The sequence below is a fragment of the Myxine glutinosa genome, chromosome 5, assembly GCF_964187855.1.
Source record: "Myxine glutinosa chromosome 5, kmMyxGlut1.1, whole genome shotgun sequence".
Taxonomy (NCBI): domain Eukaryota; kingdom Metazoa; phylum Chordata; class Myxini; order Myxiniformes; family Myxinidae; genus Myxine; species Myxine glutinosa.
In genome coordinates this window covers 105,825,966-105,838,638 of record NC_136265.1, presented here as the reverse complement: position 1 = coordinate 105,838,638, position 12,673 = coordinate 105,825,966, and the positions used below count along the sequence as shown (strand labels likewise).

General features: G+C 43.2%; 1 protein-coding gene across 4 annotated transcripts in view; it reads left to right on the top strand.

The window, feature by feature from the left end:
• The window catches only part of CTSB (cathepsin B), a 47,236-nt gene that overhangs the window by 15,134 nt on the left and 19,429 nt on the right, over positions 1–12,673 (top strand). For 3 of the 4 annotated variants that reach the window (XM_068116660.2, XM_068116661.2, XM_078778476.1), the window contains exons 2-6: positions 2,542–2,681; positions 3,926–4,011; positions 6,579–6,690; positions 6,773–6,888; positions 9,107–9,192. In XM_068116660.2, the coding sequence (XP_067972761.1) occupies positions 2,553–2,681; positions 3,926–4,011; positions 6,579–6,690; positions 6,773–6,888; positions 9,107–9,192 (529 nt within the window). In that variant the 5' untranslated portion in view covers positions 2,542–2,552. Of the gene's footprint in view, positions 1–2,538; positions 2,682–3,925; positions 4,012–6,578; positions 6,691–6,772; positions 6,889–9,106; positions 9,193–12,673 lie in introns of those variants that run through there. The other variant, XM_078778477.1, reaches the window with a different exon arrangement.

Below are 12,673 nucleotides of genomic sequence, written 5' to 3'. Positions count from 1 at the left end.
ACATATACACACAGAGCTGCTTCCCATTTTACCAATAGATGCAAAAATGTACTTTCATTTCTCTTGTGGCCCCGGAAGCAAACAAATCATATATAATTATAATGGCCCTCCCAGTCAGGAAAGCTCCCATCCCCCCTCCCCCCCTCCCAAACATGATGAATCATAAATATCATAATTTTTAATCTTACCCTGTGCATTGACAAGCCCGAAATATGACGTTCCCATCAGTGTTGAGAAGCAACTGCACCAGATATAGTGTCTTCCTCTCGGAAGTTTCCCTGAATTTTGGTAATTGCGGCATCGTCTTTCCGATTATAGACTCCATTAAATAAATCAACAAGCCTGACATGTTCACATGAGGTAATCCAGCAAGGTTGAACATTGGCTCACTGACAACAATGGTCACAGGTTTGGGTATAACGTGCCCGTCTATGAATTTTTCGGGCCTTGCATCGATCCATGTGGCCTCCGGAGTTTGCAGTATGGGGAGATTTTTGGGCGAGTTCGGAAAGTTCTCCAACAATTTATATGTGCAGAGGCACTTTCTCACCGGTATGATTCCAATTATTTTCAGCTTCTTTTAGAAGCTTTGTGAGCCATTTTGGGTAACAATTCTTTTCTCGCACACACAATATACGTTTGGCTGACCTGGTGCATTGCTAGGCATTAGCAGGCGTTCCTGCGCATGCGCACCGAGCATTCTGGGGCGGATTGCATCATTTTTAGCGTCCCCTATTGCTAAACTCAAATTTGTGAGTAGTGGCAGAAGATGGTTTTTAATGTCTCGGACTCTACGTTCCTTTGGGCCTATGGAGGGCCAGCGGCTCACCGGTATATTCTCATTTGTTCAGAGATATAATATCACCAACAAAGATCGACCTCCTAGGCTCAGAGCGGGAGCGATTGGATCACCATGGCTTAATCTGATCTTGGCCTAATCCAATATTGAATGATAATTTGACAATTTGGGGTTCAAATGTAAATTGTTCCTTTCGTTAGGAAACATTTTTAAACAGAAAACAGATTAAACAGAAAACATTAAACAGAAAACAGATTAAACAGATTAAACAGAAAAAACATTTTTATTATGACGATAGTTGGGATACAAGAGGGTATTGTGAAAAGCAATCCACCATCGGGATCTCGATTTCGAAAGTTCAAACTTGGGAATCGGATTTTATTTTATTTTTGTAGGGGGGTTTACAAGGCTCATGAAGGAGCTGTTACCCAGATCCCACACACAAATGTAGACAGATGTTGGACAACACTGGACTTCAGACAACCACTTGGTGACCTTGGGTGGGCATCAGCGAGGATGCAGTGCATACCATTTTTAAAGTATTTGGTATGACCGATGAGGTCAGAAATTGATTAAGAAATTATTTTTCGTCCGATCGAGATCGACCCGATGATGATGATGGGGTCAGAATCGAGCCGCCGACATCCCAGACTCAGAGCGGACATTTTAACCACAATGCTAATGAGTTTGTTGTACACCGCTCATTTCCTATGCCATCTCCAGGCGCTGCATGACGTCATTGCCGGTCACCGAAGAGGGCCCGGCAATGACGCACGCTGAAAGGGAGTACTCAGTTTTCACTACGGTTTCTTGTTTGTTTGTTTATCCGGACGATATCTCAGCCATCCTTTGAGCTAGGTAGCTGAAATTTCAGCACAATAGTGAGCACGTGCTTTGGCAAAAATGGTATTTTTTGTTGTTTTTGATTAATCAATTAATTTATTAATTAATTATTATCGATTTATTAATCACTTATTTATTTCCTTTCTCATCTGGGCAATATCTCAGGCACCTTTTGAGTTAGGAAGATGATATTTGGACACGACGATGACCAAGTGATTTGGCTGTAAAGATTACTTTTGATTTATTGATTGATCAATTAATCAATTAATTATTTAATTATTCAATTAATGACTTTATTGATTCTTTTTTTTTAAGTTACAGATTCGGATGAAACCGTGGTGGTTTAGGTAATCTATTAGCCAATTGATTCATAATTTAATTATTTTACTATTTTAATTTATTTATTTTCATTATTAATCACATATTTATTTTGTTTCTCATCTGGGCAATATGTCAGGCACCTTTTGAGCTTGATATTCGGACATGACAGTGACCAAGTGATGTGGCTATAAAGGATATTTTTGATTTATTGATTAATCAATTAATTAATTATTGATGAGTCAATTAATTATTTTTTTAAGTTACAGCTTCAGATAAAACACTGGTGGTTGAGGTATGCTATTAGCCAATTGAATATGAAATTATTTTACTATTAATTAATTTTTGGATTTAATTATGCAATTAATCAATCAATTATTGTACACCTCTCCCTCCCAATACTGTCTCTACGTGCTGCACAGCGGTAACGCTGAGCGCCAAGGGCGCCCCGGCAATGCCGCGTATCTGTACTTGCCTTTTATTACTTTTTAGTGGAGACACTGAAATAATACCACTTGTGTGTTTATCTTTGTTGATTACTACTTTCTTTTTCTCTCCATCTTGCCTTTGATTTTGTGCAGTGACGATTATCATGATGGCGTCAGTACTTCCATTTCTATTTCTGCTAATAGTGCAAGCACAATGTATTCTGCCACCACCGCTGGCTCCACTGACCAATAAGATGGTTCAATACGTCAATCATCTGAACACCACTTGGAAGGTATGCTATGCATTTGGTTCAGTCTCGTGGTTTTCTCACCATGGACAGTTCATTAACTACCACGTTATTGTTTCAAACATCACACCACCTGTGTAGGTTATTATATGTACCGGACGTATTACCTCCACCGCCGACGGTGGATGGAGGTGATGTTTTCACCCCTATCTGGCTGCTTGTTTGTTCGTGAGCAGGATATCCCAAAAATTGTGGACTGATTCAGATGAAATTTGGTGGTGAGGTTGGGTATGTGACACAGATGAAATGATTCGATTTTGATGAAGATCCGGATCCGGATCAGATCTGAATTCGAGGATTTTTAAAGTGATTCTTCACCATTGAGCGATAGGGCCAAAACAATACACAGTATAGCATGAGATTTCAAAAGGTTGTGGACAGATTATGGCAAAACTTGGTGGTTGAGTTGGGTTGGTGATAAGAACAATCAGATTAGATTTTTGTTCGGATCTGAATCCAGATCCGACATGTTAGTGGGATACAAAACATAAACTGCTCAGCCTGGTGGTGGTATGCTCTCTACCGAGTGGCGTTCTAGTTATATTATGTAAACTAGCATCAGTACTCGCCCTATGGGCGGGGCTTCAATTGGGAAGCCCAAATGAAAAGGCAAAATATCAGAAATTGAAGTCTTTTTTTAATTTTAAACGATTCATATAAACATCCGTTGAATCATATCACACGCAAATCATCAAAATCTAAACAGTACATGGCGCACATTTTGAAAAAAAGATTGAATTCTGCAAAACGGAAGCGGCCGCTGCACGTCTTTCTCAGTCGCATGTTTATGTGTGAAGAGTGCGCGCCGAATCTGTAACACGGAAGCGGCCGCTACACCTGTTTCTCAGTCGCTTTGCACACGCTGCCGTGTTACTTCGGAGCCGCACGTTTCGTTTATATAGGAAGAGTTCGTCAGGAGTCTATCTACTCTCTCCTGGTACGTATAATTTCAACAAAAGTCACATCACTGTTCATATTGGTAAATATTATTCCATCGTGTTTGGAAAAACTGGAAAATTGGAAAACTTGGAAAAATTGGAAAAACAATATGGCCTATTTTACTCCAGGGGGTCCTAGGATTACCCACCCAAAATATCGTTGCGATCGGTTCAGCCGTTTTTGCGGTACCTTCGAACGGACAGACAGACAGACAGACAGACGGACGGACGGACATTTGGTGAATTATAGTAAGATGTACCACACTTATTTGATTGTTTATACTATTCCAGGCTGGACACAACTTTGAGGGTGTATCCTTGGGTTATGTGAAGCATCTCTGTGGAACCATCCTCCATGGACGTAGACTACCCGTGCGGTAGGTGCATACTTTTCCGCTGCTCATGTTGTCTTCTTGCTGTCCGGAATGTCATGTTATCAGATGCCACACGAGCTTGCACCATGTCCTGCCACAGCTTCGACATGCATGTTGTAAATTTAGCTGTTTATAAACTTTTTATGTGCTTCTCTCCCCACCCGTGTCCTTTTTAACCTTATTATTTTATCTTCCCTTACGATGTAACAAAAGAAGCTTGGAGAGTATGCCCAATAACTGTCTCAACATGAATTGAGGGAGTTCTTTCTTCTGAATTGGACTGAAATCGGATGATTTAAGGTTTTGACATTTATAAGGTTGTGTGAATAATGGTGGATGCAGCCATCTTCTCCACGTGATGTCACTTGAATGTCAATAGGGTGACATTTTTTCGCTGAGTCGAGATTCAAACTCAGACAAGACAGCTCAGACACTAGTATGTCGAACTATAGACTCTCCTGTCTCTCAAGGATGCAAAGCGATTTTAATTTAAAAATCGAATCTCAGTTGTTTTTATGCCTCCACAGACGAAGTCACCGAAGGCATTATGTTTTCAGGTTGTCCGTCCGGCTGTCCGTCCGTCCGTGATAGGTTTTCGTTACCACGATAACTTAAGAATGGCTGAAAGGATCCAAGTCAAACTTGGTGCAGGTATGTATAATGAGGTAAAGATGAACTTAATGGATTTTGGGGTCAAAGGCCAAAGGTCAGAGGTCATCTTAAGTAAAAAGTATTTGGCTGTGCCAACTCATGAACCAGTGATGGGATTTTGAACAAACTTGATGAACTGATTAGATTTTCGAGTCAAGAGGTCAAAGGTTAGAGGTCATGTTAAGTAAATTATGTTGCCATGCCAACTTGTGAACCAGTGATGGGATTTTGAACAAACTTGGTATAAGTATTGTTATAGATCGCGGTTAGGATGTTATAGACCGAGCGGTGGTTTAAAACCGCGACCTAACAAAACTCACCCGATTCACCCAGACTTTGGCCGTATCGCACCCTAGCTGCTCAATGAGGGAAAAGACGAAAACGACGCAATGCAAAGAGGAAAACGAAGGCAAAGAAAGGTTTGGAAATACGACTGAATTTATTGACTATTTACACACAAGCAAAAAGAAAGCAGTCACGTTTATTTACAAGCACATAAGACGCAGGTGACACAGGGAAAATACTAGCTTATACAGACTTAATTAACCCAGGACAGAACAAACAAAAGACGACTCACACGGGGAATTGCAGGAGGTGGATGGCTGGAGGTGAACGCTTGGTGGAGCCAACGCGGAGCTTGGGGGATTGGTGTGACGGGTTCTCTCTCCTTCCTTAGTCCCACCCAGTCCAACAACTTCCTCTCTTGCTTCAGGACTCTTTCTCTCTCTTTCTTGGTCCCTCACTCTTTACCACCGACTCCTCACCGCAACCAACGCAACCACTTGACCACCACCTCTACTGACTGACTCTTCACCACTCTGCACTTGACGACCGACTCCCAACCAACTCAGACCAACTCAAAGTCCAACTCCAGGCCTTTCTGTCTTCTGCTCAGTGCTCTCCTCTGTAAAAACGCATCTCTCTTTTGGACACGCCCTGCCTTGGGTTATATAGGCCCCCGCCCCTCAACCTTTGCGACCCTCCCCGATCGCTCTTCCTCCGCCCTCTCTAGCCGAACCCCTGGCTCATGGTTGGTCGAGTGGGGCGGGCTCACTCCTCCCCTCTATGACGAGGTGGAGACACGCCTTCCTTCCCCGACTCGAGCCTCGTGGTCAATGGCGGTTATTGGAGGGAAAAACCGACCAAAATGCGGAAGGCACTTCGAATTGCAATTGACGGAAAGGGGGGAATGGAAGGGAATCTATCTCTTTCACTGGTGCAATGGAGTATTTCAATTAATGGAAGACACAGCCTTACGCTAATACACATAATAAGGATATAACTGTCAAAAGAAAGGATATATCGTGTCCTGCATGTATGTTTTATGGACTAACTACGGAAACGCCCTTTGACCTTTATACAACCACAACGGAGGGAGGAGGGGTGATATTTTACAACAACCTTTTACAACAACCTTTTACAACATTTTACCACCACCACAAAATAAAAAAACATTCTCATATTCACAACAGTATATTTGAGTATTATGATGCAAACATGAACTGATTATATTTTGGCATCAAAGGTGAAAATTGAGGTGATTTTGGTAAGGTCAGAGGTCATGTCAGGTAAAAATGTGATACTTGACACCAGGTTTTTTTTTGTGATTGATGTTAGCTCTTACACGAGACTCGATCTTGTATCCAAAAAAAAAGCTGAATGGATTTAAATCAAACTTGGTACAAATATGTATAATTATGTAATTATGTGGGCGGAGGCATATCGGTCGATGTCATGACGTTGAAGAGTGTCGTTCTAGTTGAAATTTAACTTTTGTTGTAATTATTCTGCTTCCCTTGTATGCAGTTTAACCCCTCCCATTCCCCTTTTTCCTCTTTTGCATTTTATATATATCTAAATTTAAATCGCCCTCATACATGCATAAGCCATTGCACTAACCACTGCCAATGTTGTTCTAGACAGTTGCGGTTTCAACCAGAGCTACCGAAAGAGTTTGATTCCCGGACGGCATGGCCTCATTGTCCGACCATCCGAGAGATCCGTGACCAGGGCATCTGCGGCTCATGCTGGGTCTGTCGCTCAAACCTCTCGGTTCACTTTGTCGGTTGACCCATCTCAAGCACTTAATGTTCAATGTGACGTCCCTTTGCAGGCCTTTGGTGCAGTGGAGTCTATCTCTGATCGTTTTTGCATCCACTCCAAAGGGAAGGTGAACGTTCACATCTCCGCCGAAGATCTACTCTCCTGCTGCGATTATTGTGGAATGGGGTGTGTTTGTTGTCTTTTTTTGTTGTTGCTGTTGTTTTGATGTCCACCTTGTTTCTCTCCTTCTCTTTTGAAAATAATGTATTTGTACAATACGAGTTTTACTCCTCTTGAATTTACCTTGTCTACCGAGTTCAGTCGACTCCTCTTGAAAATAGATCATCTTTGAGAATAATATCCATATAATAATAATAAAAAATCTTTATTGTCCCATATTTAGGGAAATTATTATTTGGTGACACCGTAAGTTAACAATCATAAAAACATTAAACACAAAGGGAATAAGAAAACCATATAAACATGTAAACATAAACACGAAATCATATAAACATTATTGTAATAATTATCACTTCCTTACTATTTAAACTCTCCAACTAGTCTTTGATGTAGTTTGCCAATTTGTTGTAGTTGTCCATCAGTTGTGTCTTGCTATCCTGTCCAGTTTTATTTCAATTTTCTGATTACCTCCACAGGTGGAGGATGCAAGTTATATTTTCACCCCTGTCTGTCTGTTCCAGTCTGTCTCTTTGATTGTGAACAGGATATCTCAAAAAGTTGTGGACGGATTCAGACTAAACTTGGTGGACAGGGTGAATGTGTGACGAGGAAGAATTGTTTCAATTTTGATGAAGATTCGAATCTGGATCTGGATACGATAATCTTTTAAGGGATTCTTCACCATTGAGCGATGATGCTAAAACCGATACATAGCACAGTATCTCAAAAGGTTATGGACAGATTTAAACAAAACTTGGTGGACAGGGTGGATGTGCGACGAGGACGAATCGATTCGATTTTGGGTCTTTTCCGGATCCAGATCCAGATCCATGGGATACAAAACGTAAACTGTTTAGCTTGGCGAAGGCATGCTGTCTTCCGAGTGACATTCTCGTTCTTCCTGATATGTTATTGAATTTAGTTTTCTGGCTGATTTTTCAGTCAAATCTTCCCCATTCTTCCCTACTGCCGGGTGTTGTCAGGGCAGCGCGGGCAGGATCAGAGCGCCCATTGGTGCCCACGGATTGGCCTACTCCTCTTGTCTTTCTCTCTATCTCGCTCTCTCTCCCTCTCCCCACCCATCTCGCATCGCCCTGGCTTGACAAAGGTGGGATACACCTTTTTGGATGTGGGGGCTTTCTGGGTTGCTCCTGGGAAATCGATCAGCTGGCTTGGTGCTGCAGGCTTGTTCCAGAGAACTGTCCCGGGCGATGCATGAATGACGTCACTTTTTAAATGCTGGCTTGAACACTGCTTCCAAGGAGTTGACGCAAGGGGTCCCTTTTATAATTGCAGAACTGATTTAGTTAGGTTGGTCAACACACCTGCAATCAAGACCTCACATGCTGTCACTCGACCCTGAGGAGTCCCTGCCAAAAGGAGCCAGTGAGACACGGCCAACCTGGAGTGTCTCAATCGCCTCAGGACTGAATGTGGATGCTGCGGAGCCCTTGTGCAGAAGTGTAGATATAATAAAATAAATGGTCCTATCGATCGTGTCTGTGGAAAGACTCCTCAAAAAATGGAGCATATCCTAGATTCCCTCCATTACCATCGCCTTTGCGGTCCCGACGTTTTGAAGGTTTTCAACTCCTGTGTCAGAGCCTGTGATTTGTAGTGGCTGGGATAATGTATAGCGACAGGAGAAGAAGAAAAAGAAGAAGAAGTTAGTTTAAGGATTTCTCCTATCTGGTTCTATTTCCATTTGATTGTTCAGTGTATTCTGACATCACTGTTGACATGTTGGTTTGTGCAAATAAAACATTTGCATAATGCACTTTGGAATCTAACAGTATGGAGTCGTACAGATTTAGCCAAATCCGATTCCTTTTAAAAACCGATTTTTTTTTTTAAATCTTGCTGGTGACTGCACCCTCGGAGTAGTTGATGATTTTGAAGATCCAGATCTCTTTATCTGTTCCTTTACTTTGTAACAAGTATTGAAGCCGCCACGACCAGCTTTGACAGTGCAGCCAGAAACGACCACAATTACGCGTCCTCGAGTCATTCATGTTTGTCTCTCTGCCTTCTGGAGAGTGCTTCCTGTAATCCAGGCCGTGTAAGTCTGTTTGTTGTGTTAATGCCCCGTATGATTCTATCATAGTTGATCTTTGTTTTTTCCCGGCAAGTTTTGTTTATATGTCGCATAATTCTCTTACGACGAATGTTCCTCCTTCACATATTAAACATTCAAGCGAGATATTTATGCTTTGCTGCATCCCAGGTGTAACGGTGGTTTTCCTGCTTCGGCTTGGGAATTCTGGACTCGGTCGGGATTGGTAACAGGTGGAAACTATGCAAGCAAACAAGGTACCTTAAGTTGTTGTTGTTATTATTACCTCCACCACCAAAGGTGGGACGGAGGTTATGTTTTCACCTCTGTCTGTCTGTTTGTTTGTCTGTCTGCATATTAATCATCTACATGTCACAATTTTAAGCCAATTTTCACAAAACCTCATCAAATGAGTTTGTCATATGGAAGAAGCCTGATTTTGAGGTCAAAAGGTCAACATAGGCCAAAGGTCAACAACATGGATCAAATTTCTAAAATCCTCAATTTTCATTCGATTGACTTGAAATTTGAACAGGATTTGCATATTATTTTGTCAATAGGGTACCCCAATTGACGTCGCCAATCCACCGGAAAGGTAACGTGTTTCACAGAAGAGTGAGGACCCTGCTCGTTGTTTGGTGGTATCAATCGGCGTTCGTGGTTGGCTAGCAATCCACCGGACCGCGGAATTATCCGTGGCTGGTGGTCCGAGGACCGGAGTTCGGTAGGAGTCCGAGAAGCCCCCTCGCGGTAAACCCCACAACACGGTTCCGTGACAATACACACACACACACACACACACACACACACACACACACACACACACACACACATATATATATATATACACACACATACACAAAAGGACCACCGAGGCACTCGGAAACATGGTGGTGGGATGATGAAGTTGGAAAGAGGATTGACGAGAAGAGGAAGACGTTCAAGTAATGGCAGAAGGCGAATGGTACGGGAGCAGAAAAAGCAGAGCATGAAAGTTATAAGGCAGCCAAGAAGGCTGCAAAGAAAGAGGCAGCAAAGGCGCAGGAGGCATGCAGGAAAATGTTCGGAGAACGCTTGGATTCGGAAGAGGGTCAGAGAGCGGTATTCAGGATTGCAAAGCAGATAGCGAAAGAGAGGTGTGATGTGATGGGGGTGAGTTGCTTGAAGGATGAAGTGGGACAAATCGTTGTGGACCCAGATGGAATTAAAGGAAGATGGAAAAGATATATGGAAATGCTGTTGAATACAGAGAATGAATGGGATGGCAACATAGAGGGTAACCCAGTTTTAAGACCGGCAGAGAAGATAACTGAGAAGGAAGTTGAGGAAGCGATAAAAGCAATGAAGAGTAGAAAAGCGGGAGGGACGAGGGGAGTTGTGGGAGATATGTTGAAGGCAGCAGGAAGTTGGGGTGTGAAGAGAATGACAGAGATCTGTAATCTGGTGGTGAAAGAAGGCCGCATTCCAGTGGATTGGGAACTGAGTACCCTCGTCCCTCTATACAAGGAGAAAGGTGAACCTCTGGAGTGTGGCTCGTACCGAGCGATAAAGTTATTGGAGCATGGAATCAAGGTATTGGAAAGGGTGTTGGAGAGGAGGATAAGGAAGAAGGTGAAGATCGACGAAATGCAGTTTGGATTTATGCCAGGTAGAGGAATGACAGACGTGCCCTTTATTGTGAGGCAGTTGCAGGAGAAGTACATGGAGAAGAGGAAGAAGTTGTTTCTTGGGTTTGTTGTCCCCCGTCGCACCGCGGAGCGAAAGGGGGACTATGGTTTTCCCCTCCGTCCGTGTGTCCGTCCGTCCGTCCGTGCGGGCGTGCGTGTGTACGTGCGTACGCGAAGGACCGCATTCAAATTTGGTGTGTGGGTGCAACCCACGTCAAAATCCAAGATGGCCGCCGCCATGTATGTCTGAACCTTGTGAGCGGAATATCTTGAAAAATAAGCGAAGTACCAACTTCTAATCTGGTGAGTGGGTGTATCTAGGCATAAAGAAGAACGCGATTGAAAATTGGGTCGCCACGTCAAAATCCAAGATGGCCGCCACCATATATATGTCTGAACCTTGTGAGCGAAATATCTTGAAAAATAAATGAACTACTAACGTCTAGCATCTGGTGTGTGAGTGTATCTACGCATAACGAAGAACGCTATTGAAAATTGGGTCGCCACGTCAAAATTCAAGATGACCACCGCCATTTATGTCTGAACCTTGTGAGCGGAATATCTTGAAAAATAAGCGAAGTATCAAGTTCTAATCTGGTGTGTGGGTGTATCTAGGCATAAGGAAGAACGCTATTTTGTTTATTGGGTTGCCACATTAAAATCAAAGATGGCCGCCACCATATATATGTATGAACCTTGTGAGCGAAATATCTTGGAAAAATAAACGATCTACTAACTTCTAATCTGGTGTGTGGGTGTATCGACGCATAAGGGAGAACGGTATTGAAAATTGGGTCGCCACGTCAAAATCCAAGATGGCCACCTTGCGTCTTCCACTTTGTCAACTCGCATCACTTCACCGACGGGGGACCTAGGCGTAACGCTTGTTGATCTGGAGAAAGCATTCGATAGGGTTCCACGCGAAGTATTGACATGGGCATTGAGGAAGTTAGAAGTGGAGGAATGGTTGATCAGAGTAGTGATGGCATTGTACAAAAGAGCGTGCATAGCTGTAAGGACGAAGGACGGGAACAGTGGTGAGTTTGAGGTGAAGGTGGGAGTGCATCAGGGGTCGGTACTACGTCCACTACTATTTGTGGCTGTCATGGAGGTGCTGGCTCAGAACGTACAGGAGGGTTTACCGTGGGAGTTGTTGTATGCAGATGATCTGGTGTTGATTGTGGAAAGTATGGATGGACTGAAGGAAAAGATGAACAAGTGGAAGGAATGTATGGAGACAAAAGGTCTGAAGGTGAATATCGGAAAGACGAAGGTGATGGCAAGTGGTAAAGCATGTGGTGAGGTGGAAAGAACTGGGAAGTGGCCACGTGCTGTGTGCAGGAAGGGTGTCGGAGTGAACTCCATTCAATGTACAATGTGCTCTGAGTGGGTTCATCAAAAATGTAGTGGTCTGAGAGGGTCATTAACCAGTGTGGCAGCTACATTCAAATGTAAGATGTGCACAGAGGGATCTGCAGATGGAGGAAATGTTGAGTTGGATCTTGGAGACGGCGTGAAGCTGGGAGGTGTGAAAACATTTTGCTACCTCGGAGACATGCTGAATGGAGAAGGTGGATCAGACTCGGCAACGGTTGCTGGAGTGAGATGTGCATGGAAGAAGTTTTGGGAACTGAGTGGCGTGCTGATGAGGAGGGGAGTGTCGTTGAAGCTGAAGGGAAAGGTGTATGCTGCTTGTGTGAGAAGTGTTATGATTTATGGGAGCGAGACATGGGTCATGAATGTAGAGCAGCAACGAAGGCTGGAAAGGGTGGAAATGCAAATGGTTCGATGGATGTGCGCAGTATTGTTTAGAGAGAGGAAGACAAATGATGAATTGCGAAAGATGATGGGAATAGAGCCTGTGATTGATGCTGTGAAGAGGAAGAGGTTGAGATGGTTTGGTCATGTGTTGAGGAAGGATGAAAGTGACTGGTTGAGAAGAGTGATGGAAATGAATGTAGAAGGAAGTAGAGGACAGGGAAGACCGAGAAAGACTTGGCTAAAGATGGTGGAAGAAGAAATACGGGCAAGGGGGTTAACAAGGGGAGATGCAGAAAATAGGGCAAAATGG